We start from the raw sequence: 25,809 nt of genomic DNA, 5'->3' as shown, positions 1-25,809 counted from the left end.
GAAGAGGCTGGATGTGGAGTCTATGGCAAAAAAAAGGGCCATGAAAAGCAAACTTTTTCTATGCTTTGAAAATGATTTGGCATAGGTATGGAATCAAAAAYACCTGGACAGCAAAGCATGGAATGATGTACTTTTGCTGTCTGGCATGGTAGAAAGRGAAAAAATAAACCAGGAAGATAGAAATCCTAAGAATGGTTGAGAAAAGACCCCAACAAAACATGATGCCTTGAAGACTGAAGTTACATGGCAGAAGGCCAGTGGTGTCAGAGTAAGAAAAGACTGAAGATGGACTACACTTACAACAGAATGAAGCCCGACAGATGGAAGGCGTATCAAGGGCCGCCACCGACGCAGACGGATTGACGGACTGGGAGCCTTTGCAGGACCTACATGATTACGTTTGGCCCAGGAGAGGGATGCAGAGTGACACAATGGAGAAGCCTTCGTTCTGCTCTGGCTAACCTGAGGCTGCGATGAACATGGTGGTGAAGACAGCGAGGACGATGACGACTACATAAACATTAAAAAAGAACATACTTAGCCCACTTTAACTTGAAATAGCATCCCTAAAAAGGCAACTGCAAAAGTGTCCACTATTAAGTACATGTCTTTTAACTACTCAAATCACACAAATAAGAAACAAGAATGTGTTGGATTTGAAGAAGACAAAAGAACACTGCGAATAAGCAAAGACATTGTCCAGATTTGAAGTTTATAAGCTAGAGGTTATTCACACCCAGGGAACTTCACAATATGAACACAAATTAACTGACTCATTCAAGAGACAGAGTGTTGGAAAGTGAGGAGGGAGGGGATTCAAGCATCATTTAATGGAAGGAATAGAGAACAGAGAATGAATCAGTTTTGTCTACAGCTACAAAAGCTGTGAGTAACAGTTCTTTGGCAATTTGGGAAAGCTAGATTGTGTTACTCTGGGATTCAAAATTAATCAAGTAACTATGGTAACAGAACCCAGAGTTTCTTTACTGTTCCATGTCTAACAYAAAAGGAAAGCAAAGGAAAAGGGAAGCTTACCGTGGTGAGGTATGCAACTTCCTAAGTTTTTCACCTATTCTTCTAAAATAGCAGGCCAGTGGCAGTACTGCCATTAACACTCAGGATCCCTTTAGTATCCGTGGAAGCAGTAGGACTATGTTAAACCATTCAAATTGTTACTATTAGAAGAAAGACCACAGAAGTATTAAAAATGACTCTCAGCTCCAACTGACAAAGTTATAGTAAATATATTAAGACCAGAAAGGACCATTGTGATGATTTAGTTTTGATCTTCTGTCCCRCACAGGCCACAGGACCAAACAAGTTCAAGTTTTGTTTGGATCAGAGCACACTCATAAAACAAAAACAAACATTCAGGTTTAACAATTTTTTTACTACTGAAAAAAACCAGAACAAATTAAAAATTCAACCTATCCTGTCTATAGCTACAGAGACAATAAGTAACATATTCATACAGTTTACTGAAATAATAAATTAAAATGCAACCTTTTTAATCCTGTTCAATGATCACATAACAGGAACAATGGATTACATTATTCAGCTGGCGACAATGCTAAACCAGGAGCTCATCTTCAGTATATTATCCACTATTATTTTCCCCTCTTCGAATATATAAAAATTCCCAGTGTCATCTTCAGCCTTTCAGAGAACCCCACACTTTCTGTCAAGAAATAAAGCTAATCTTTTGTGCTAACTACACAGCTTTTATTTGGCCTCAGAAAAATACTCCTTTGTTTGAAGCTAATCCAAAGGGCAATCCAGATTGTCCTGTGTTGATGTCTTGTGCTTTACTATCTCTTGATCTTTTTTCCATTGCCTGTAGGTTTTGGGCTATTTGGGTATTTTAATAATAGAATCATGGAATGGTTTGGGCCCCTTACAGATTATCTAGTTACAACTCCCACCATGGGCAAGGACACCTTCCATTATACCAGGCTGCTCAAAGTCMCATCCAGTTTGGCCTTGAACATCTCCAGGGATGAGTCATCCACAACTTCTATGGGCAATCTTTACCATTGCCTCTTCACCCTCACAGTAGAGAATTTCTTCCTAATATTTAATCTAAACCTACTTTCATTCCATCTGAAACCATTCCCTTTCGTCCTGGACTACATGCCCTTGCATACAGTTTCTCTCCAGCTCTCTTGGAAACTTCCTTCAGGTACCTGGAAGGCTGCAATCAGGTGACCCCGTTACTGTCTTCCACATCACTGACAGACTGTTTAACAGTACAGGTCTGACAACCAAGCCCTGCAGAGACCAGGGAATGAGTCCAGTAGGAGCTGTGAAAAACGAGAATTAGATAGCTTCCCTGAAAAGAATTATTTTCAATCTTATTAGTCAATGTATAAGTGCCAGTCAAAACTATTTACTTTCTTTGTATTATTTATTATTTTTGAAGCAACTAATCTTAGTTCTCTTTTTTTTTTTCTTTTTCCTATCGGAGTGGGACAAATAATTGGTTCTTTCTGCTCCCATATTGCTGACTTTAAAGAACAAAGACAGGGTTAGAAATTCTGCACAAAGGGCAAGCATCAAGTACAGTAGTAACTGCAGAGCTCAAAGACAAACATGGAATGTGACCAAGCCCAGAGAACACAGTTTTCCACATTTTTGTCAGTTTTTTTTTTTTCTTTAATTTCAAGCATTCTGATCCATCCCTACATTTCAGCAGCTCCTCATAAAAGAGGACAAAACCAGAAAACCTCCAGTCCAAAAATGGAACTACATCAATAAAAAGGAATGAAGCAATGACAATACCTTTATACTTCTACAAGACAGAAAGGCTTACAAGAGTTTAATGGCTATTGCAGTTTATGTGTACTACTGACTGGGGTTTTTCCGTATTATTCACTTGAAGAACTGATATAAAATGAGACATTTTACATATATAGAAAATATCAGATGGCTTTAAAAATTATATGTTCTTATCTTGCTTAAGAAAATTCCAAAAGATGACTGATAAAAGACTGCCTCTAGAATTGCTCATAGACCACAGACCTCCCTGTGGAGGGAGGAACCTGCTGTAGGGCAGAAATTTAAGAGCTTCGCTGACTAGACGGTTCATGATAAAAGGCAGGTGACACTACAGTATGTTTCAGAATTTTGTAAGCTGCTGCCATCATAACAGACAGGATTGATAAATCTTCCAAAGATCTGCATTATGGTACCTGTTTACTGAGAAACAGTTGAAAAAATGAAACCAAAAACCTTGCTGATTGTATGAATTTACTCTGATGCATTCCATTGACTGAAAGCTGTTAAGCTATACACTGTGGCTCTGAAAAAAATCCTGTTTTTTAGGACTCTTGTGTAATTGCTATGAAACCATTTAAAAGATTTTGAACAATACCAAATTTAAGAATTGTTTCACTGTACAGGGATGACCACAACATTGAAAGGTTTTTTTTTTTTTGATAGCCTTTTTTAGTTTTGCTACCATTTTTACCATAATTCTATACTTGTACCATTCTTCTTTATTGCATTTACTTGTTTTCTGGCCAGTATTGCTAAAATCATGCGAATATATTAAAAATATCCCTTGCCGGAATGTAATGAGACCAAAAAATACTTCTGCTTTTCAAAACTGAATTTATTCCATAGAATGCAGTTTAGGCCAACTATTTTAATATTTCTACTCAGTATTTGTCCTGATTTTAAATTCATTAATTGAATCTTTTTTATCCTTTACTTCCTGATCTAGCGAGATCAACTAAGAGAATGAGAAACTTCCTTTCCATTGAAAATATAGTTTTGCTTCTGTAAAAGTGGAATTTCAGCAGACAGTATACAGGAATTCTTGAAAAGCAAACTTAATACTGGATTACGGCTAATTAACAAGACTGTAATCGACAGAAAATTCTATGCATTTAATAATAAGAACAAATTAAACTGTGTAACTGAAGCTTGCTGAAATGAATATTAAAAAAATAAATTAGAATTACATGTCAATATTGCTATGAAGTTAGCGTTAAATACATATTTTCAAATAAAGAATACAGTCATACATTTCACATTTAATTTAAAATATGGAAGACAAATCCTAACTTGAGACACTCTATTCAAACAAAAGTTATTAACAGCTAGAAACTGCAGAAAAGAGAGAAATAGTGTAACTTCTCAAGAAGAAAAGATCACAAGAGCAATTCCTGTGCTGAAAATCGTAACAGGTCAAGTATCTGAAGTGGTAAAACAAAAGTCAGAATTAGAATTAGAATTAAATGTTATTGTCATATAAAGCAGTAAGCACATCAAGTTTATTGTCTGACATGCAAAAAAAATACATTATAAAGAAGCTTAAAGCTTCATGGAGAGGGTAAAAAAAAAGGTTCTGCCCCAATCCAAAATTGACTCCTACATATACAGCTGTTACTAAAACCCAAGATCTAAAAGGAATCACATATAAAGTTTGCCAGGCACCAAGAGCTGTGCTTTTGCACATACCTAAAAGTTTTTAAGTTTGATAGTGCCRAGGAGTTCATGGCTTGGCTCACCCAAACCTGCCAGATTCTAGAAACAGGGATCTGTTTGCTCATCTTGTTTGGGGAACCCAGTCCAGCAAAGTACTTCACTCCACTTCAGTGTAATACACTGAAGACCTGACAGAACCAAGCAGCATCTGGTATGGTATGATCATTTCTAAGAATAAATATATATTACTGATTAACTTGCTAGTGGCTACAAAAATTCATCAGTCTGGAAACTCAGGTTCAGGGCATCCTTGCACTGGAAAGTTCAAGCTCATGCTACCTTCCTCTTAGGGAGCTTCCCTGCCTATCAGCTCACAACCTGTGCTGGGACAGGGGCTTTTCTTCTTTTCTGCATTTCGAGGTTGTGTCATTGTGTAGAAAGAAATGGCAGCTGCATTRGGACAGAGACAAAATGAGCTTTAACTGCATACCAGCATCTCTGGAAACTTGGGAAACAGAAGGAGATAGCATACTTTCAGTCCTGGTCATTGTTTCACAGGCACAACCCTGGGATCAGAGGCCCTGGYGCATGCGCTGTATCTGCTCACTTGCATTGTTCCACAAGTGTGCAGGGACWACTCCCAACACATTGTTCATTATACAGCTCTCATACTTCTGGAATAATCACTGGATCAGAGATGGGAGAAGGTTGAAGCAAAAATAAAATGTAAAACCTTTCCAGCCAAATGGGCAATATAGAGGATATTACAGCTTTAAGATTATTCTCAGAGAGGGTGTACCAATCACTTTTCCCCACCACCTTTTAAAGMTTGGTTTTTCTTAAATAATATTATGGAAATAAACACAGTATTTTAAAGAGTCTATATTACAGTTGAAACTAACCGTTTTCCTTCCTTAGAAGTCATTATCATTAGTGGTTTTTACATGTAAGTTAAATCTATGTGTCACACCATCTGAAAATATCCTCTTCCTCCTAGTTCCTTCACAAGGGTTTTAAATCTCTCAACAGCATTTCAAGCCGATTTTCATTGTGGTGGTGAAATCTTGAGAGGCATTAAGTTACTTCATGCTATTATAAGAAGATAAGCAGCCAGACAAAGGAGTCTGACAAAGGAAGAATCCCACAGAGGCAGAAGATGCTTCATCAGCTCATCTCCAACAACACAACCTAGAATTCATATGAACTAGAGACATTGAGTGTATTTCTACTGAACAAAAACCCTTGTTCATAACAAGAAATTCTTTACATATAACAAAAGCCTGATCAACATGCAAATTCTATGGAAGTTAAGATTAATGAATTTCAGTTCTCACAGACCTACTTGTTTTGTCAACACTATAATTATCAACATCAATATGTATTGAGWCTGAGATTACAGACCAAACTGGGCTACATCTGATAGCTGATCAACATCTGCACCGGTGAGTTTACGCAATCCTTCTGCAGCAGGTAAAAAGAAAATATGTACAGTATTCTCCATGTAAATTTAATCCATGATTAAGAATGGACAATATCCCAAGAGTATTACTTTGCTAGACATATTATTACTTTGCTAGACATATGGGTAAAGATGAGAAAAACAGTGAGATCAGAGCACCCCCAAAGTCATAATTTATCTCTCCCTGAAGACTTAAATTTAAGTCCTATGGTCTGTTAGGCAAAAGTCAAGCTAGATTATCACAATGGCGACTTCTGTGATCAAAAATAAGTGGAATCACAAAAAAAAAAAAATTCAAAGATTAGGGAGCTCTGCAAAAGCTAAATTAACCAGATGTTTTTTCAGATAGTTTTTCTGTCACTTTTTTTTTTCTGAAATAAATTGAGCAGCATTGTTGCACATAAAATACTGTATTTTTACAGTGCTTCCTTGAGCAAAGTCAGTTAATATACCATCAGTTTTAGCCCACTGTCTAGCTTCAGCCATGTTGATAAAATGTTGCAAGTCTTAAGAATTGTAAATTCTTATAATTTTTCCTTCCAAATTAGTGGTTTGATAAAGAAAAAAAAAAAGAAAAAGAACGAGAGAGCCAAATAATTTTCTCTTCTGCCTAAGGGCATAAGGCTGAGCAYGAACTCAACAATCACCTGTCACACATGGCTATACCCTGCTGCTTGCTGTCTCTTACACATATAGTGCATGAACAGCTCAAGAAGCATTATGGATTGGAGAGATGCAAAAAAACAAAAAAACAACAACAAAAAAAAACAACAACAACAAAAAAAAAACAACAACCAAACAAACTTATGGCAGTTGATTGGTAGAGATGTTGGATGCAAAACTGTAGAAATATTTTGTTACTTTCACTTTTGTTATTTATTTCTTACAAACTTGTTTAAAGCCATGGGYTGCTTTATGGGTGCGAATATCCTCTATAGTTACGTTTCACCCTAGGAATCAGAATTCCTCCATATAGATTTTATGGTTAAGCATAAGATCTAGAATAACAATTCTATTGTATTAATACCTTATTAGTAATTTGCTTACTATAGAAATCAGATTAATACATGTCTCAAACACTGACACGTTAGATAACATGGCAATGCAATGAGTCAGACTAACCCAGCACAATTTCCAAAACATTTCACATGATTGTAGTAAGCTCATTTTTACACTTTTACTGTGTAGACTGTAAAAGAGAAAAAGTCATAGCTAACATTTTTAGGCAACTTAAGCACCTTTACAGAAGAGATTACATGATTGTTCTATAATGCTAAGCTAAACAAAAATCATGTATGAAACAGTTACATAATTGATTTTATATTCTCTCAAGATGCAAATGTTTCTTTAGAAGGCTATGGATTATTCAGAAAAAACATCAAGGAATATGGGTGATATAAGAAAAAAATCCTACCATATGCTCTTGGCAGGAGCAAAAGGGAAGCTCTTTATGTTTCTTCTCTAACAATAAATTGTAATGCCCCAGGGAACCAGAGATCTTTAAAAGTTCAAGTTTTATAGCAGTTGGGAACAGAGTGCATTGATTCTACTTAGTTCTTGCCAATGTTAACGACTGTTACTGTGATCAAAGTCTAGCTTCATGCATTCCAAACAAGATTACAGTTCTCCAGGCACACGAAACAAGTTTATAGACTACAGTTTGCAGTTGTGTTTTGAGTTAAGCAAGAAATCAAGCTGTGGTAGTGTTTTTAGTGGCTGCCAACTTCAATCCATGTTAGAAATATTCCTGATCCTACACATGAACAGAAAATGTATCTAAATAAATGCATTGATGTGGGCCAGTATTTCAGCTTTTTGTGAGCATCTGAGATGTGTTTTTATTTGTGATTTCTGATTCTCTCAGTATAAATACCAGTTTTGATTTTAAAGGCTGTTTTTTTTTTTTAATTAATATTTTTTATAAAGATCTAATGAGGCGAAAGAATGTTGTTTCATTTGAAGTAGCAACTCAGGCGCAGCACCTTAGTCCATCCAGTTCTGAGCCTCATTTCACTCGACATACAGTTGCAGTAGCCAAAGCTGTCAGCTGGTAAATAGATGAACAAAGTGTACTAAAATAATCCTAACAGGAGGAGTTATAGAACAAAGGCAGTATTTTCTGTGCCTTCCSTTAAGAGTTGATATATTTTATACTGCAGTTCTGTTTTATCTTCCTCTTCTTAACAACTTATCTTAAACRCTGTAGGTAAAACTTTGTTTAGACAGACATTCTGATCAGCCTCTAAGGAAGAGGAAAGAAAATACATGAATGTGAGAGTTCCTGATTTTCTCCTATGAATTTAGGTCATGAACAAAATCAAAAGCTCTTATTACTTTCTAGCTAACATCCAACACAGGTCTTACTACTCTCTAACCAATATCCAGCACAGCTATTTCAAGTGGCCATATCACTTGTGTTTATTTGCTTGATTGAAACATCATTTTGAGCCATGCAGTAGTAACACTTCAATAAGTAAACCTCCCAAAGACCCCAAATCACATTCTGCTAAGCAGTAATGCATAAACTTTGCTAAAACTCCCCTGTCCAAAATAACTTTTACTTCCATCATAAAAGTGGTTCCATATGCCACAAGTACCACATGACATAATAAGAAGTTCACTCTATCACTTGTATGTCACATCAAAAAGTGATATGGAAAAGCTGATCTAAGTCTAGTCTGTTAAACTTTCTCCTCTTCCCAGGWGTGTGCCTGTAAACTCTCTGTGCCAGCATTAGCTTCTGCAAGGCTACAGGATCAGTTATTTCAGGAAGTTGTTTGGGAAGCTGATGGAAGATACTGTAGGAAACCTGCCAATCTGGAATGATTTTAACAGCCACAGATACACACAGCTGGTTAAAACCTCAGATACTATTACCAAAATAGCACTTGAACACGAGTTAAGCATGTCAAAGCCTAGAAATATGCTGAAATTGAATACGGATTACTCTCTGGATGTAATTCCTTGACCAAAGGCCAATTAATATTTTAAAAATAACTTTCTGTGGTATAGCTTGCCATTTTCCTTACTATAGAATTAAGCTGTAATGAAGCACAGTTGCAAAACTAGTGGATATAGACGTCAGTAATATGAGAGCAGAACAAATGTATCTTCTACTCATATTATTATATTCACATATTAAAAAGGTTATTTATTTCAAGAATCAATACAGATAATAATTTATACCAGGAAAAAACTTCCTTCAAGCTATCGTAACATATAATCATTTAACTGAGCCAAACGATTTCTAATGGCTTACTTCCATACAAAGCATGCTTTTGCATTTTCCTCCTTTCCTACTCTCCCAAGCAACTATAGAGTAACTTTATATTATTAAYGCAAATGAGGAGACAGGATACAAAATAAAATTCTGCTCCAACTCCAAATTCAAAAGGGCTATTTAGTCTGCAAAAGACTCTAGATCTGGAAGTGTCTCTCATTTAATAACATGTTTTCCTGTTTCCAAAAAATGTTCCATTTAAATTTTSTCATCTGTTACTTGCAAATAGTTATAATTATTTTGAAAGAAAAGAATTCAAGATAGCAATACAAAAGAAAGTTAGATATGAATCTAACCCTGATCACTGCTATAAATTGCTACTTTTCCTCTCTCAGATGTTGCCATAACTTAAGTCATTATTATTCACTGTTGATTAGACAGCTAATGTAGATCCACAAACTGTTATTTTAATATTTTTGAAGGGTTGTGGTTTTTTKAAGAGAGAGGGTGGTTTTGGCTCTTCATAAGTGGGTATCAGAAATCTTAAGATGTGAGGCAGTACAGGGTTCAAAGCTTATGAACTGCTGAAGGAGGTATCAGAAGAACAAGAAGGAAAAAAAACACAATTGTGAAAAAAAGGGAAAACTCAAACGCTGCTCAGCACAAAGCAATGAAGTAAGGATTGGCTTAAAAGTGTGTACAGTTCTGCAAAGAAACAGATTCTATTCTCCACATCTTAAGACATCCTAGATATTATAAATAGAAGTGTATGCTCAGCAGAAAACTTGTGGAAGAATAAAGAGGATCTTGAATCTCTGGCACCTATTCTAGTCCCAACAACATCTGCAGTTCAGGAGCTATAACACAGAACACAGTACACTGCTTTAAGGTAAAGAACTAGATTCTTTTTTTGGCAGCTTTGGATATGAAATACCTGTCACCTGAGAAAAGTGTAAACTTCAGCATCATAAACTTCAACAGAAAGACTGTTACAGGAATCTTACATTAATTGCCCTCACTACGGTATTTGAATACACAACCAGAATCAACCGCCCTTGAGGCCAACATGACACTTCTTCTGTGGAACCATTCCCAGATATTACTGCTTGCTGCCCAAGTAATTTTAAACAGACCTAAATTTTTTACACAGAAGTATCCATAAAAATTCCCTTAAGACTGCTTTAGCTATTGATTTGCTCTACTGTAGCAATAAAGTGAGAATTCAGGAGTATTAACAGAACCTGGTAAAAAACCTGGCTTGAAGGATTAAGTGCAAATTTACAATCCTTTTAATTTGCAAACTTGAAATGAATTATCAAAATGAAAACTGCTTAACAGTTCTTAAAAGTTTAATCACCTTGAAAGAAAATATCTTACTTATAAGAAAAATAATTTAATAAAAATTCAGTAAACTTCATTAAAACATAACCAAATTTAATACACAAAAAATCTCCACAAAGTACTCAGTTTGATCCAGTCTGTAGATGGCCTGTAAATGTTTAAAATGCAACACCAAAAGTTAGACAAAATGTCTGAAAACACAGCCTTTTCTTTTTTTTAACTAAACAATTTAATCACAGCTATCAAACTTGGGAAGCCTGTTAAAGTACCCAACAAGGGAGAACATTCTATAGCTTTCAGCTTCAATCCATCTGCTKAGAAATTCATCTTAATTTTCATCTWAATRGATCCCACAGTAATGATACATCCCAGAAGCAAACTGATCACTGTAACTCTTTCAGCAGATCTGAAATCTAGAAGTCAATTTGGCAAGTAATATCTTGCCAAATACGGACTTTTTCTCCCCCAAAGAAGAACTCTTCTCCAAAACTTATGGAATTTAGGAGAAATAAAATCTGATTACAGATTATACTAAAACAGAAACAAATCCTACCCACTAGACAAGATGACRGAATACAGATACTAGAATATAGACACTAGAAATATTACACTGCTTTATGGTATTACTTCTAGATTTTATTTCTAGCTAGACTTGTTTTATTTTGAGGTTTGAAATACTCACACACATGAAATAGAAAAAAAAAAGCAGAAAATGCATTTATCATATTGAAAAAACTAAGTAGTCACTAAGATTATAAAAAAAGTCTGTGAAGACTTAGGAAGAATATCAGGAGCAATCTACAAATAAAAGCTTTTCTTAGAAGTATTAATAGTGGAATCCTTAAATATCTGAAACATCAGAAGCCAGGAAAAGAAAAACCAAAATTCACCAAACAGTACTATCAGAAGAGAACCTGTCTGTACTCTGCTCTATTTTTAAACCTTTTGCAGCTCAAGGTTCCAGAAAATTTAAATTTATCTCAATCGCGTGATGGTGTGTTTTGCATGGTAGAAGGAAACATCAGAATCTTGAAAGCTTCCTAACCAAAACAGCAGAATTGACTGCTATGCATCCTACTTTTGGAAATTATTCTAACACAGTTAAGCTTAAGCAAGGCTTTCTGAAAATGTGAGTGGACAGTAGCATGCAATACCTATCTAAGGGACAGAACTACCCACAGAACAGGCTTTTCTTATGAAGCACACAAGCCAACTTAATCATCCTACGAAAAAGTAGGCCTAAATGTTTTCCTAATCTATAAATCTGTAATAGACTTAGAAAGGACATTTTGTTCACAAAGCACTAAGTGTACAGCACTTACTATCATTAAGAAACTAAATAATCCACCTTACTCAAAGGAAAGWTTTCTATGCGACATGCCTTGGCTGCTTGGACAGTTGAGGAGGTCAGCATGAAAACAAAAACTGCAGAGTCATAGGAAGGTAACCATGTTCCTTTCCAGTGCTCTTAAAGGAAGTTTAAATTCTCAGGAAATTAATTGTAGGAAATAATGGTTATGCAGGAAGAGAATCCCTCTTTCTCCTCCTTTCTTCTCCTYCTCAGAAATCCTCAACTTACTCCACAGGACAAGGCAACAACCTCCTATGACCTGCATATGGCAACTTCAGCACCAGAAAAATCATGCTGTTTATCAGCCCCTTCAATCGTAACACAGAGCCATAAATTGTACCAGTGGAAGGAAGAAATTAACCCACTTCAACTCTCAGTTACACTTAGCATATTTATGTTTCATATTTTGTTTTTCTTAGAAAGAATTTTACTTTAAARTAAAGCAAGTTGTCCAGTATGAATGAATGGGGAGGCCTTAGCTGCCTTTTTAACTACTACATGGTAGGACAGGATTTCCAGGCAATTTGATGTTCTAGTAACAAAACTTGTTTATTTCTTCTCTCCTTGGTTTATGGATGAGAGCTATTCTGAAAAAAAAGGTCCTAGGAAATATATTCAGCCTTTGTACTATTCTATTTTGGAAACAAAAAGACAGGAAAAAGTTATTTTGCCAGCCTAAGGAATATCCATATTGAATTACTTACAGATAGAATTATACAAAATGGAATAATAAATAATTGGCAAGGAAACTAGCTATTCAATATCTGTATTTAGGCATGGTTGCTAAGACAATCTTGTAATTTTTTTTTATGAAAAAAAGTCTTCATCGTTCCATGTGATTATCAATCTTTTGTATTGTGGTTATCTTGATCAGGAAACAAATTAATTAGTGGAAGTTCAAGAAGCTAACTGTCCATTATTAGGAGATTCCATCATCACTTAGATGCTTCCTGAATCTTCACGAAGATTCTCAGAACACATAGCCTTTGCATTTTCTTACTCAATCATTGCATAATATCTGCCAGAAGAATATAGAGACAGACCATTCCCTAAATGAACCTCACAGTACATCAAAACACCTAAAGAAACTTCTCTTTCACAAGGATCTTAGAAAAAGGTTCAGTCTTCAGCAACTTGTTGGAATAATTGCTCTTACTGAGCATGCCAAGAATATCTAGGAATAGACTCATTTGAAAAAACAAAACCAGATCAGAATTTTTTGAATTTCTTACTTAGAAAAGGAAAAAATACAAATTTGTTCTGATGCTTTTTCTTGAAATACAGAAACTTGGCTAATTTAAAGAAAGATATAAGAGAGAGTGGTGTGCATTTTAAAAGAAAATACTACAAAGGAAGTTGAGTTATCCGTAACAGAAATAGTTGAAACRATTCTCTTCGTTTCATTTCTAGTGAGGGCAAGGAGGAACAGACAGGACTGCTTTGCTTTCCCCTGCATTGTATAGAAGACACTGCACAAAAGAAAGAGAACATCACCTACTGTAGTTCAAAAAGAGAGAATGGATGAGTCACTGGAGCAACAGCCAAACATAGAAGTGTTTCTCTTTTTGTCAAACAAAGCAGTGCTAGCAAGAATCTAACCAATATTGTTTGTTTTGTTTTGTGGAACAGATACTAAAATCTGAACCGGAAAGATGGAAAACAGACTCAGTATGACTGAAACAGAAATATGTTGAATGTTCAAGTTTATGATTATTTTAAGCTGTTTTGTCATCTTTCAGAATTTTTTTCTCTATCACACAATCTGTTGGGGCATAAATGCTTATAAATATATATATTACTGAGAATTTCTCTGAATTTGTATTGTATACAAACAGCATGTACATAATTGCAAACCAAGTATTGGACTACTGCTTYTCCTGAATTAAAACTTTTTGGACTCTCACAAAATGTTTGTTCACTTGTATGCTTACTATGAATCTTATAGTCTCACCTACACATTTGCAACATCAGAGCTTCAATGTTCTGTTTCTGTCTGTTTTACTCTGGAATTAAGCTTAGAAAGATCTTTCATGTTATACAAGAGCTAAAAACACCCAATGCAAATAATCACCCCCACCAAACCCCTCAAACAAACAAACCCCCAAGCTTCAAGTTTGGCTTCCCCCCTAATGATGCCACTTGATTAATGACACATTACTGAAAACCAAGCAATAACCACATGGTATTTTCATGGTAAACTTTTCATATATGACTGCTTTCATGTCAATTATATTCATCYCAAATTAGATATTAACACAGACTTTTTAAAAAAATGAATACCTCAGTCTGACCTTCATGGGCACTGGATTCATGAGTGACACGAATAGCCTAAAATTAAAATACATTTCAATCAGACTTTAAATGAGAGACCTTCAGTGTTGTAAGAACCATTTTTGCACTTCATTTTATCAAATGCCATTGATATAATTATTTTTGTTCAGTGCTTGTCTTAAATAAGAAAGATGACAAATAACCCCCACCTCCAAGGATCTCAGAAAACCAATATTTCAGTTTCATTACAGTCAATTCAGCAAAAATATCTGACAGCTTGTWCTGGTACTTTTACACACAGAAAACAATACAAGCATTTTTATCTATCATTTTGAGCAGAAAAAATAATTTAGATAGAAGCTCTGATCTGTCATTTCGTGTTCAACATATCTATAGAAAATATAATCAAATCTCTGCTGTTTCTGTTTGTTACTACTTTCTTTAGTCACATGTTAGCATTCGTATTCCTCAGGGTTTTACAACATGCTAAAATTGAACTCTGACTTAAAAATCATCAAGGTTTTCATTTTGAAAGAGGACCATCATTATCATCAGGAGCAACAGCACTGGTCTCCATCCACCACTGTCCAGATRTTGCTGCCACATCCTTTCAAACAGCACTAACGATGTGGCTAACCACACTACCAGCTAGTTCATCTCATCTCATAGTTCAGGATAGTAGAGGAAGGAGATCACATTTCAGCCAAATCAGCTCTTTGTGTGCCTCAAATGCTAAAGAAATGGAGATACGACTAGAAGGYACAAATTAAAAGAGGCAGCAAAAAGACTGTCCTTTCAGCAATAGCCCCAAAACAGCTTAAATTGACCATTAAACTGCATCCTGAACCCACAAGAAAAAAGATTATGCACACATTTCTCATGCATTTCAAAGTAAATTTAAACTAAGTCAGTGAATTAATATGGATGAGAACACTGACAAAATCCATTGTGCTCACTGAGCTATGAGCAGGCAGGAATACTCTAAAATACCAAAGCAGTGTTTCCTTTGTAGAACCTTCTGATCACCAGCTCACTGTAAAATCAAATTTGTTTAGGTGCTTCACTAAGTCAACCCACAAGGATAGTATCTGCTCATGCAAGTAATTATTACACCATTTTAAATAAAAGTAAAAACACATGATACTAACTTCGTAAGTTTCTAGGTATTTGGCCCTTTCTTCAGGAGTCATAGATAATGAATCTTCTAGGAACTTTTTCAGTGAAGAATTAGTTTCTTTAAAAAAAATTTAAGACATAATTAGTGTCATGTTTTAATTCCACCCTCATTCACAGTTTACAGAATCCAACAAAAGATCTGAAGATAAAATTGCACTGTATCTTTAAAATACAGAAGGCTGACCGCAAGACGAACTGCTGCCTGCTGTAGTTTGCAATATTTCAAGTACTTTAGTTCATAAATTAGTTTAAAATACTAGTTTTRTCATTATAGGTAAAAATTTACTCCTTTAGCCTTTATCAATGGTTATTTTCAGAAAAAAATAGTACAAAACATCCTTCCATCTATGGCTTCTCACAGTTAAGGAAAAAAGGGAAAAAACAACAAAAACCAAACAAAAAAAACCTTACCGAAGTTCATTTTATCTCTATTGTTTGCAATAGCATGAATTAGTCCAATTGTTCCACAAGCATTATTAATGGTCTGCTTCATGAAATACACTGATGATTTGACGTCTTGTCCCTTAGCTTTTATCCTCTCTTCTTCTTCTGTTCTAAAGGTYTCATACTGGAAGGAAAGTTAGACATTTCACAAATAGTACAAATAGCTACATTATTCAAGTAAAAATAACTTACAAAACACAACAGCTTATTAATACAGCCATTTGWAACGTTTAGTGTGTATGGTCCAAGAAATACATATATGCAAACTTACCTGAACAGTTCTATATTGCTTCTTAACCTAATGCCTTGATGTTAGCCAAAAAAGTCACACTTGAAACATCATTTTGARTATATGTTATCTAACATAACTTCAAAAATGTTCCAAATATTTCCTTGATCTGAGCTCACATCACCATCTCTCTTCAGTACAACTGAACGCGTTTCAAGGACACAGGCACCAAAGTGCTACCAAGAAAACAGTAACACTTAGGGTGATTTATCATCATGAAGAATTCTTTATRAGTTCCATTTTTACATTTAATTTCTTCCATGAGTATCAAATAAGATTTATGTAACACATATGATCCCAAACCACGTCCTTCAAAAGCCRTATTCATAAAATAAATGTTTATTTTCTTCAGCAAAAAGATAATTTGGTTTGACTGAACAATCTAAAGGACTTGTTTTGTGAAGATCATCATTGACTAAAATCTGCTATACTATGCAATAGTATGTTGCTTTGTGCTTTTTTTGTTGTTGGCTGTGGTTTGTTTGTTCTTTTGGAGGGGAAGTTGTTGTGGCCTTTTTTTGATTGGATTTGTTTGGGATTTTTGTTTGCTTATTTTCTTTCTTAAAATTTTAATTTCAAATAGAAAAAGAAAGAAATAAATCCACAAATTTTCCAGATAGTGCTTCCCCCTCTGCCTCTTTTACAAGGTACTTTTGAAAAAAAAAAAAAAAAAGTACTGAAGCAGATGGGCTTTTTAAACAATTATGACAAAAATGAAGTATGAATGAAGAATGTTACCAAAAAACTCTTCCTGCAAACTCCTGAAAAATTTCCCTCAGGCTTTATTACTGTCAGTGACAAACAAAACCAAAAAAATTTCCCAGCATCATATTCCACTGCAGCTTGTCTAAATATTCTGAATAGTCTAAGAAATAGCAAGAGCATTCTACACCATTTTAATTTGGCACAACTTATCTACAAGTTAACAAAAAATAGCCTTAATTGAGATAAAACTTTCATACAGCTTAATTGGACAAAAAGTCCAGACTAGAGAGGTAAACAATACAGTTGCCATTCATTTCCTCCCAACCAAAATAAACTCCACAGCAAAAATAAATATATAAATGCTGAGAATACCAAAAATATAATATTGAGCAAGGGCGAGACCAGATCACCTCGAGAGGTTCCTCCTAACCTAAGCTATCCCATGATTTATATTCATTTGGATCTATTAATTCATTAGGCCCGAAATGGCCAACACCCACAATATTCACTTTGTCTACAACCTACTCTGCAGACTAAGAAAGCCATTGACCTTCAAACTGGACAACAATCCTAAAATTACCTGCATAACAAGAGTAGCTTGCCCTAAAAGCAAGTTCAAGGAAATTGGTATATGGGAAACATGAAACAACTGAATTTCCAGTCAGARGAACAGACATGTTAGAGAAGTGTTTACAAAGGAAGCAAAACTAAAAAGCACTTYCATAAATGTAGACACAGCCAAGAAACAAATAAATGATAAATAAAAATAATTTTACAGGCCATTATGAAAGGGAGGATGAGGAGAAAAAACTACTCTAGAAATACAAAATAATGCCTAAGGGTCTTGCAGAGTTCACACTCTCAACAAAAGCTTCAGAAGATTGGGACTTCCCATGAAACATTCATCCTTCACACAGCCAAGYTAAATGGTTGATGGAAACACTTGTCTCCCTTATGTTTGAGAACGATTAACATGCTGAACATTGGCTGGTTCTCAAATTTCACTGATTTGACTGATTTGTATGCAACAGAGTTTATGATGTTTCTCTGGTTTTGTTTGTCTTCTACTTGTTCAGGATGAAATCGGATACACCTCCTGGAACAAGAGGAAGGTTATTATTTCCCATGGGATAATGCTCCCATAGCATGATCAAAAAAAAAAGTTTGCACAAGCAGAGACAAAGAAAAGTGACAGTCACAAAAGGAGCTCAGACCTGTAGCTCAAATAGCCAGAGAGAAACAACAGCACGCAGAAAGCAAAGCCTCAAAGGCGACAGAAAGGACATKTCCTGAAGACAGGTGAGTTGAAAATTTGATTAAGCTCAAAACTATCAAGGTGGCTGAAATCAAGCTTGAAAAGGACTGTGTGCATAGCTGTTTTGGAGAAACTGAGAACACAAAGGTTTGCAGGATCTAATGTGTAAGAAGACTGACCTGACACTCTTTATTTAAACACATTTTACTGTAGAAGTTAAAGCTTTAACAGCTAAGTGATTTGTCCTTATGAACTACACATTCTTTTTGAAAGACAAATTAAAACAACRAATTGTGGACAGATTCACTTCAACCTTTTCAGCTGGCCTTACTACAACCATGTAATACTTTTATAAATTGAAAGATCAATATGAATCACACTACACAAAAGCATGTGATGACACAAAATAAGCACAAAATTGAAGGTTTGACCGAATCAAGTATTTCATAGTCCAAAATAGTGAAAGAAGGGGGGGGGAGGGGAAATTGTCTTTCATCTTAATAATATGCCCCATCTGTCCAAGAAGTGAAAGCCACATCAATATTGATGAAAGTAGATTGAAGTGGATTGAAGTCTGAAGGATTGTCAGAGCAACAGGATAAAAATTCAAACTGGAGTTGCATATAATCCTAAACCTTATTTATTATTTTTATTGTTATTGTAGCTCTCTGCTACAAATAGCAAATAGAGCCATTTCATAGTACTTATTATTAAAAAAAGCCTTAAATTGTCTGTAATAGAAAAATGTGAGGCATATTTCTCTATGCCTCTACATTAGCTTTTCCCATTCTGATTCGAAAAGAAATCAAACATATACATTCAAGGTTATGAGAAGAAAGTACTGAAGGAAGCATTTTTTTGTTATTTTTAATGAAGAAGTCTCTTGAATAAGGCTTGAGTCTCAGTTCTAATATGATGTCAAAGTATGAGATTCAACCTTTCATTGCCATTTCCTTTATGACAAAAGCAATTAGCTGWTTATTAAATAAACATTTACCTTTTCTGTTATTGGAAAGAGAAGTAGTACTGCACATACAGGTCTTGGCACCATGCTAAGCAGCTCTGGTTCCATACCATAAACATCTACGAATTGCCAGTCAGGATGTATACCCAACTGTTTCAGGAACTGGAAAAGAAAAAAAAGAGCATAATACTAAACAAGTACACTAAACACATATCTTTTCAGAAGCATAATGGAGAATCTACAATGTGAAATACTTGACAACAACCCACGCTTTCTAAAATTAAGGAGAATAAAAGAGATACAAGTTTTAAAAARTAAGGCTGAATAAATCATGGTGCTAACATACAAACACACACAAAATCCCCACGTTTTATGTATTGAAATAGTCTTTATGAAAGRGAAGTGGAAACACTCTCAGCACTATTTACTAAAGCATTTCAACCATTTTAAAAGTGAAAGTGCTGTTACAAAATAGAAGAGTACTGAATATTCATGTTAACTAGAAAYCATCAGAGCTATCAGCCAGACCACATATGTGAATGAACTTGATATTATTTTACTCTATAAGTACTTCAGAAYACCTGGCATCCATGCTCATATTGGAGCTCCTATGTGCAAAAAGACAGTAGGAGCAAAAATACACCAGAAACACATTTTAGTAGATGTACATTTTAAGGTGTTCTTATACWTGAAAAATCTCTTCAAACTATGACAGAGCAATATATCTTGAAGTAGATAAAGACTGGATGCTTACTTTTTTTGATTGGATGTTCTTCTTGTACYCAAGTAAACTAGGCATCCCAACAACAGCTGCAGAATAACTACAGAGATGATCTAAGACAATTTGATATCTTTGCATTGCCAGTCTGGAAGAACCCAATTTAATTCAGGAACTATTGTTACTTTATACACACTCACCATTCACAATTACATGAAAAAACTAATTGTAACTGTAGCATATACAGATCCTACTGTAGGACTACTTCTATAGATAAATACATATGGGAGAAAAAGATGAGGGGACCCTAGTATTTTCAAAAATGTTGACATTTCACAACTCACACTATTTCTGCTGGAAAACACATTCTRTAAGAAAATCTTATCTAGTCACTTAGGCATCTTTAATTTAAAATGAGGAAAGACTGCTGATAAACAGCTGAAAACTTAAAAACCTGAAAAAAACCACAGCAAGCAATATTCCCCTACCCTCCCCAATGGAAAAACAATTAACGCCTAAAGCATTTCTTTAGCCAASTCTCAAGAAAACGGAACTTTAGAGTTCCCAATATTGTTACCAAAATGKTACTGTAGAAGACCAGAAGAAGTTTGCTATTATCTTTTTTTTAAAAGCTTCATTGTACTTCCTGCTCAACACTATTCAAGGCAATCTACTTATTGATACGTTTGCAAAAAAGATGCTTAAGAATAATTTAAGAAGATAAGCCTAAATAAAAAGTCATAATTGCCCTCTTTTCTTTTTATAATACACCTAGATGGTCAGGTGGTAGGGCTGCACCTCAGATCCCGTGTCCGGTTTTGGKCTCCTTACTTCCAGAGAGACACTGAGATGCCAGAATGAGTCCAGAGGACAATGGAGCTGGTGAGGGGGTGGAGCACAGGTCTCAAGAGGAGTGGCTGAGGGAGCTGGGGTTGTTTAGCTTGGAGAAAAGGAGGCTCAGGGGGGACTTTACCACTCTCTACCTGAAAGCAGGTTATAGACAGGTGGGTGTCAGTCCCTTCTCCCAGGTAACAAGTGACAGGACCAGAGGAAATGGCCAAGCTGAGCCACAGGAGATTTAGACTGGATATCAGAAATAAATTCTTCACTGAAAGGTTGGTCAGGCACTGGAATTGGCTGTCCAGGGACATGGTAGAGTCACCATCCCTGGAAGTGTTCAAAAGGAATATGGATGTGGCATTTGTGGATATGRTATAGTGGTTGAATGTGGCGGTGGTGAGCTCATCTAAATATCTGAACTCAATGATCAAACTAYCTTTTGCAGCTTTAATGGTTCTGTAATTGTATGATTCTGGAGAGAGGGCTTACACATCCACACAAGAATTCAGTAACATTTATGCCATGTCTGAGTAGATTCATACCTACATAGATATAAGAAATAGATATAAGAAATAGCCTAAATAGATATAGCCTTATAGATATAGAAATAGAATAGCCTTATAGATATAAGAAATACCCTAAATATTGTATGAAAACAAAACACAAGAACATAGGACAGAATACAAATGTCTTCACCTAACAAGAGCAAATTCAGCTTGTATTGGGCAAGAGGCAAGATTGTTGTCTTTCAAGAGACAAAACCAAGATTTACGGACATAGAAGAGACAGTTTCTACAAAGGTTGGAAGTATGGACACCAAGTATTTATAAAGAGTGAGGAAGGCTTTTACCAGTAACATTTAGGAATATTTTCTACAAAGGGAAAAAACAACAGAAAATAGTCATACCTTCAAGTTTATTGAGAGAATGAAGCTGCAGTTTGCAGCTGCAGGGGAGCTTGAAGGGGAGGAACATAAGACCTGCCCTTTATTTCATTCTATTTTTTACTACATGACACCAAAACCAAGGGAAAATCAGTTTGAAAAGCGTTTGCATGTTAGAAAAATTAATATGGCTCTCTATGTATCTACAGTAATAAATGATATTGTTCACAGAGCTAGTWCAGTATTTGGTTGTGTCTGTATTGTAAAACACTGAAATTTTCATAAGGTCATGTAAGCACTTTGCCCCTTCTTCTCTTGATTTTTTTTTTTTTACGTTACCTACTAATGAAAAGTATGAATTAACCATAAATCCAAAAAGGAAAAGAAGRTAAGTGTCTTCCATCAAGCACTTAATGAAATTTTGTTCCCTTACACAGGGGTTTGTGGGACTAGGCACAAGTCATAACCAAAGCTTTGGAAGACCTACCTTTTATAATAGTTTYGAAGTACAGTAAGAAAATACACTCAGAGAGACTGCTTATGTAATACACCAAGAGCTTTTCATTCTGTACTACCTTTAAATTTACCAGGACTGGAAAGAAGGCTGAATTATTATGTTTGATTGAACAGGGGGAAAAGGGGTAGTGTTAAACAGACAGTGTATTTTGAAATTCTRTTCTAACCTTCTACATTGTGAAAATAATTACCACTTTATGAACAGAAAAAAAAAGGACTACATGTATGGGTACATTAAAATATTATTTATAATTCTCTTATTAAGCGAAGAACTAATCTTTCTATCATTTTTATTGCAGGGAAAGTAACACAACTGAAAAAATACCGTTTGATATTTTGCAAGATTACATGAAATAAGGGTACAAAACCCAACAATAAAAAAACAACACTCACCTAAAAAAAGACCCCCACAAACTAGAAAACACAACGATACATGATCCCATTAAGTTACTGGACAAATATGTGATTTAGGTTCTCTTGTTTTCTACACCACAGGGGAAAAAAACCACCAAGGAACCAACCACCACAAATGAAACCAATCCCCTTACACCCCAAAATGCTAATTAAACCCAGGAATGGTTCTCTAAAACTCCTGAATGAAGTATTTAATATAACTAAAACTCCAGAGATACAGGRCACTTCTCATTATTCTTGTTACTATACCACCTAGAGACTTTACAATCTGAGAAATTTTTAACTTCCAGTAAACAGTGAGAGTGATGATGAAAAATGATGATCAGCACTACAGAGAACAGCAAGAGTATAGGCTTAGTATAACAAGCAGTGATCTTAGTATACAACCAGACTAACAATTCTATTGTAGAATCATAAAACAAAAATTAAAAATAGGATAGACCAAAAATAGGCAAAGAAGCTATCTCTCTGTGTGTCAAGAGAGTTTCATTCAGGCCTAGAAAAAAAGATAGAAATATCCTTCTGAAAATTATTAAGTAAAGTTTTTTAACTGTGCAGCATAAGCCCCTGTGTAAGAGAGAGTGACAGATGAACAATAAATGGTAGGATGGCAAGGCAACGTCATTCCTGTTTTAGGATAGCAGGAAGTTCTTTGTGCTTTTTAGTGATTGCCACTTATAGGGAGAGATCTCTGCTGTTTTCCTTTCCAATTATTTAGTGATTATCCAAGCAATTTTGTTCTACAGATACCTACTATAAAGAACAGTTAGGGTAYTTTGAGGGCTCACTCCCTTTCAGCTGTTCACTTTTTTTAAACTTATTGATACTATGTACTCAAGTTAACATAAAATAGCAGCTTTATATTTCTCTTAATCTGCACAAGAGAATATCAGAATCTCTTTCTCAAACACTGCTTATCACACTGCTGACTACTCCTAATTTATAGGTCATAGAGCTTTTACCTTAGAAAAGAAAAAAAGAAAAATACTTGGCTATATTACAGAAGTCTTAGAGGAGCTCAGGAAGAACGAGAGCAACACAAAAACCCCCACAAGTCTGTATCTACTACTAACTTTTCCACAATTTTATTTTTACTGATTGTTGTAATATTTTTTTGATTGTCTCTTCTCCTAKTGTCTTAAAAAGATCTTGCCAAAAACAAGTTCCTGTTTTTTCACTGGTCCAGCTAACCATTAGACAAAAAGTCACTGTTGAATTACTTTATACCCTTCATCCTGATCTGCACTTCCTTTTTCCCCCAGTATTCCAGAAGGCCCTTCTTTCTCACCTGACTACTACTGTTTATAACTAGCTAAGGGACAGTGCAGAGAAGATGAAGAYAKACTCATCTTAGCWGCACACAGTAAAATATGAGAAACAACAGACAGAGGCWGAAACACAGGGAACTTTGAACTTGATAAGGAAGGCATTTAAAGATACATTTTAAAAATAACAAACATAGTAAAACACTAGCACAAAGTGTTCAGGAGGCTAAGGAGTCTGTGTCTTGAGAAGTTCAGATTTTGACAGGTTGCTGAGCAARTTGTTTTGAACAGAGCATGGTTRGTCTGCAGAACTCAAAAGTCCCTTCCAGACTACCTCATTCTAGTCTAAATGATCACAAACTGTAAATTTCTATGTTTAAGTGTTGGTTAAAAGCAAAAACATTACAATTAGCACTTCAAGGCATTTTATCTATGCAGAATGTGGCATAAGCTATTCTGTTGTCATTGTTGGTACAGACAGTACCAGCCTACTAACTGTTAAGAATTGAAAGAAGCACAGAGCAGTTACCTTTAATATAGTCTGTTTTGAAGAACACTGGTTACCTTTTAGGTTAGTGAAATGTATTTCATTTAAAAAACAGAAAAAGCATTCATGCTTGTTTATATATTTTTAAAGAGGCTCAAAAGCAGAATGAAAACCCAGCGAACTAAGGCAATATCTTGATCCAGGTGACTTSACTTCAGTTTATTACTTCTGCCAACACAGTTACAGAGCCAGTAGGAAGATTTGATCTATAAGGCTGAGGGAAATGTAGAAAGGCTAAGTGGGTTAAGACAGCATAAGGGTGAAATTTATTTTAACAGACAACTTCTGAAGTAGTAARTGCACAACTGATACATTGCCTGAAGTAGCAATGTGCTTTTCTACTTTGTCACTTGCATGTAAAAACAAAGTGGAACAAAAGCTGAAACAAAATAGTACTTTGGAATGTAAATGCAATTAAAGTTGGACGATGTCTGCAAATACTTCAGGAACATGACATTTTAAATATTAAGGCATTATCCCCAACACTTGGATTTTTCCACATTTTACTGTGGTATTTGTATAAAAAGTTGGAACTGTAAAAACATAAAACTGGCAAAATGCACAAATGTTTCCAGACACTCTGATGCAGAAGTCAGTTTCTGTGGGAAGAACCAACTGTTGCAATCCTTTTCTAAGCACAAATGTAAAACAAAACACCCACAGCATCCACATTTTACTGCACTTCTGCTGAAAGCATTAAACCATCTCTATATCACAACAAAACCATGGTTTCTTCTGCAAAAACTGTTCCTATGGCTGTAGGAAACTGGAAGAAAAGCATCTAAATAAACCAATTAAGAAAATCAATATTTTCTAACTTTTTCRTTAAAGCATAAGAATTTCTGGMACTTTATTGAATTGAAGCTAGTTTTTTTYCCCCAAAATAGTARTAAGACACTGAGTAAAATGCAATTGATGGAATTATCACCAAGAAACGGAAAATTATTCATTCCTTAAAGTATCCAATTCTTACTAATCTGTTATAAAAATATAAATACACAATATTTTGCTTTCAATTCTTTACACATCATTTCTGGAAGCATATAGCAAAATCAAGTCTATTTCAGAAGCAAAATTCCTTTTTAGAAATAAGGGAACCACCCAAACAATATTTTATTGTAGAAGCATTATAAGGATATATTTCTTCATTCTTTCTTCATGACATTTATGGAATTAAAATAAAAAGATAATTTTTCAATAAATTTTAGAGAAGGTGTCATATCAGTCACATGTAGCAGCTGTAAAAGCATTAGGAYTCTACAGCAGGTAAAAAGGCACACCAGGAGCAAAGAGATGGCTGGAATTTACATGAGCTGCATTATTMTTCTTTACCAACTACTCCTCACTAAGGATGACCACAATACAATCTTGCTCAAACCAGAGATGCTCCATTAAAAAAGACATTGTTGAGAAAATCAAAATTCATTACAAATTCTTTAATATYCTCAAGTTCTGTACTTCAGGACCCCATAATAAAGTTGAAAGAATACAGCTCATCACATTTTTTTTTCCAAAAACGTGAGAAAACTTACATCCACAAAATTCTYATCCTTACATTTGTGTTCATTACTTTATGGTGTCTAGAAGAACAACACTGATTCACAGTTGATGCTCCTGCTCTTTGCAATGAGACGTATATATTTTTAACATATCCATAAAGCAGTTTTGAAACTTAACACTAGCATGCCCAAGCACTGCTATACATATTCAACCAGGGCATCCC

The 25,809-nt window shown here is 35.1% G+C and overlaps 1 protein-coding gene across 1 annotated transcript in view; it reads right to left on the bottom strand.

Moving 5' to 3' along the window:
* Positions 1-25,809, bottom strand: part of UCHL3 (ubiquitin C-terminal hydrolase L3) — a 43,154-nt gene that overhangs the window by 12,449 nt on the left and 4,896 nt on the right. The window contains exons 3-6 of the mRNA XM_057366487.1: positions 18,937-19,065; positions 15,658-15,814; positions 15,219-15,304; positions 14,080-14,127 (exon numbers count right to left, since the gene is read on the bottom strand). Coding sequence (XP_057222470.1) covers positions 14,080-14,127; positions 15,219-15,304; positions 15,658-15,814; positions 18,937-19,065 — 420 coding nt within the window. The remainder of the gene's footprint in view (positions 1-14,079; positions 14,128-15,218; positions 15,305-15,657; positions 15,815-18,936; positions 19,066-25,809) is intronic.

This window comes from Malurus melanocephalus, unplaced genomic scaffold, assembly GCF_030028575.1.
Source record: "Malurus melanocephalus ecotype Western Australia unplaced genomic scaffold, MMel_1.1 scaffold_66, whole genome shotgun sequence".
NCBI classification, from domain to species: Eukaryota; Metazoa; Chordata; class Aves; order Passeriformes; family Maluridae; genus Malurus; species Malurus melanocephalus.
This window is presented reverse-complemented; position numbering and strand designations above follow the sequence as displayed.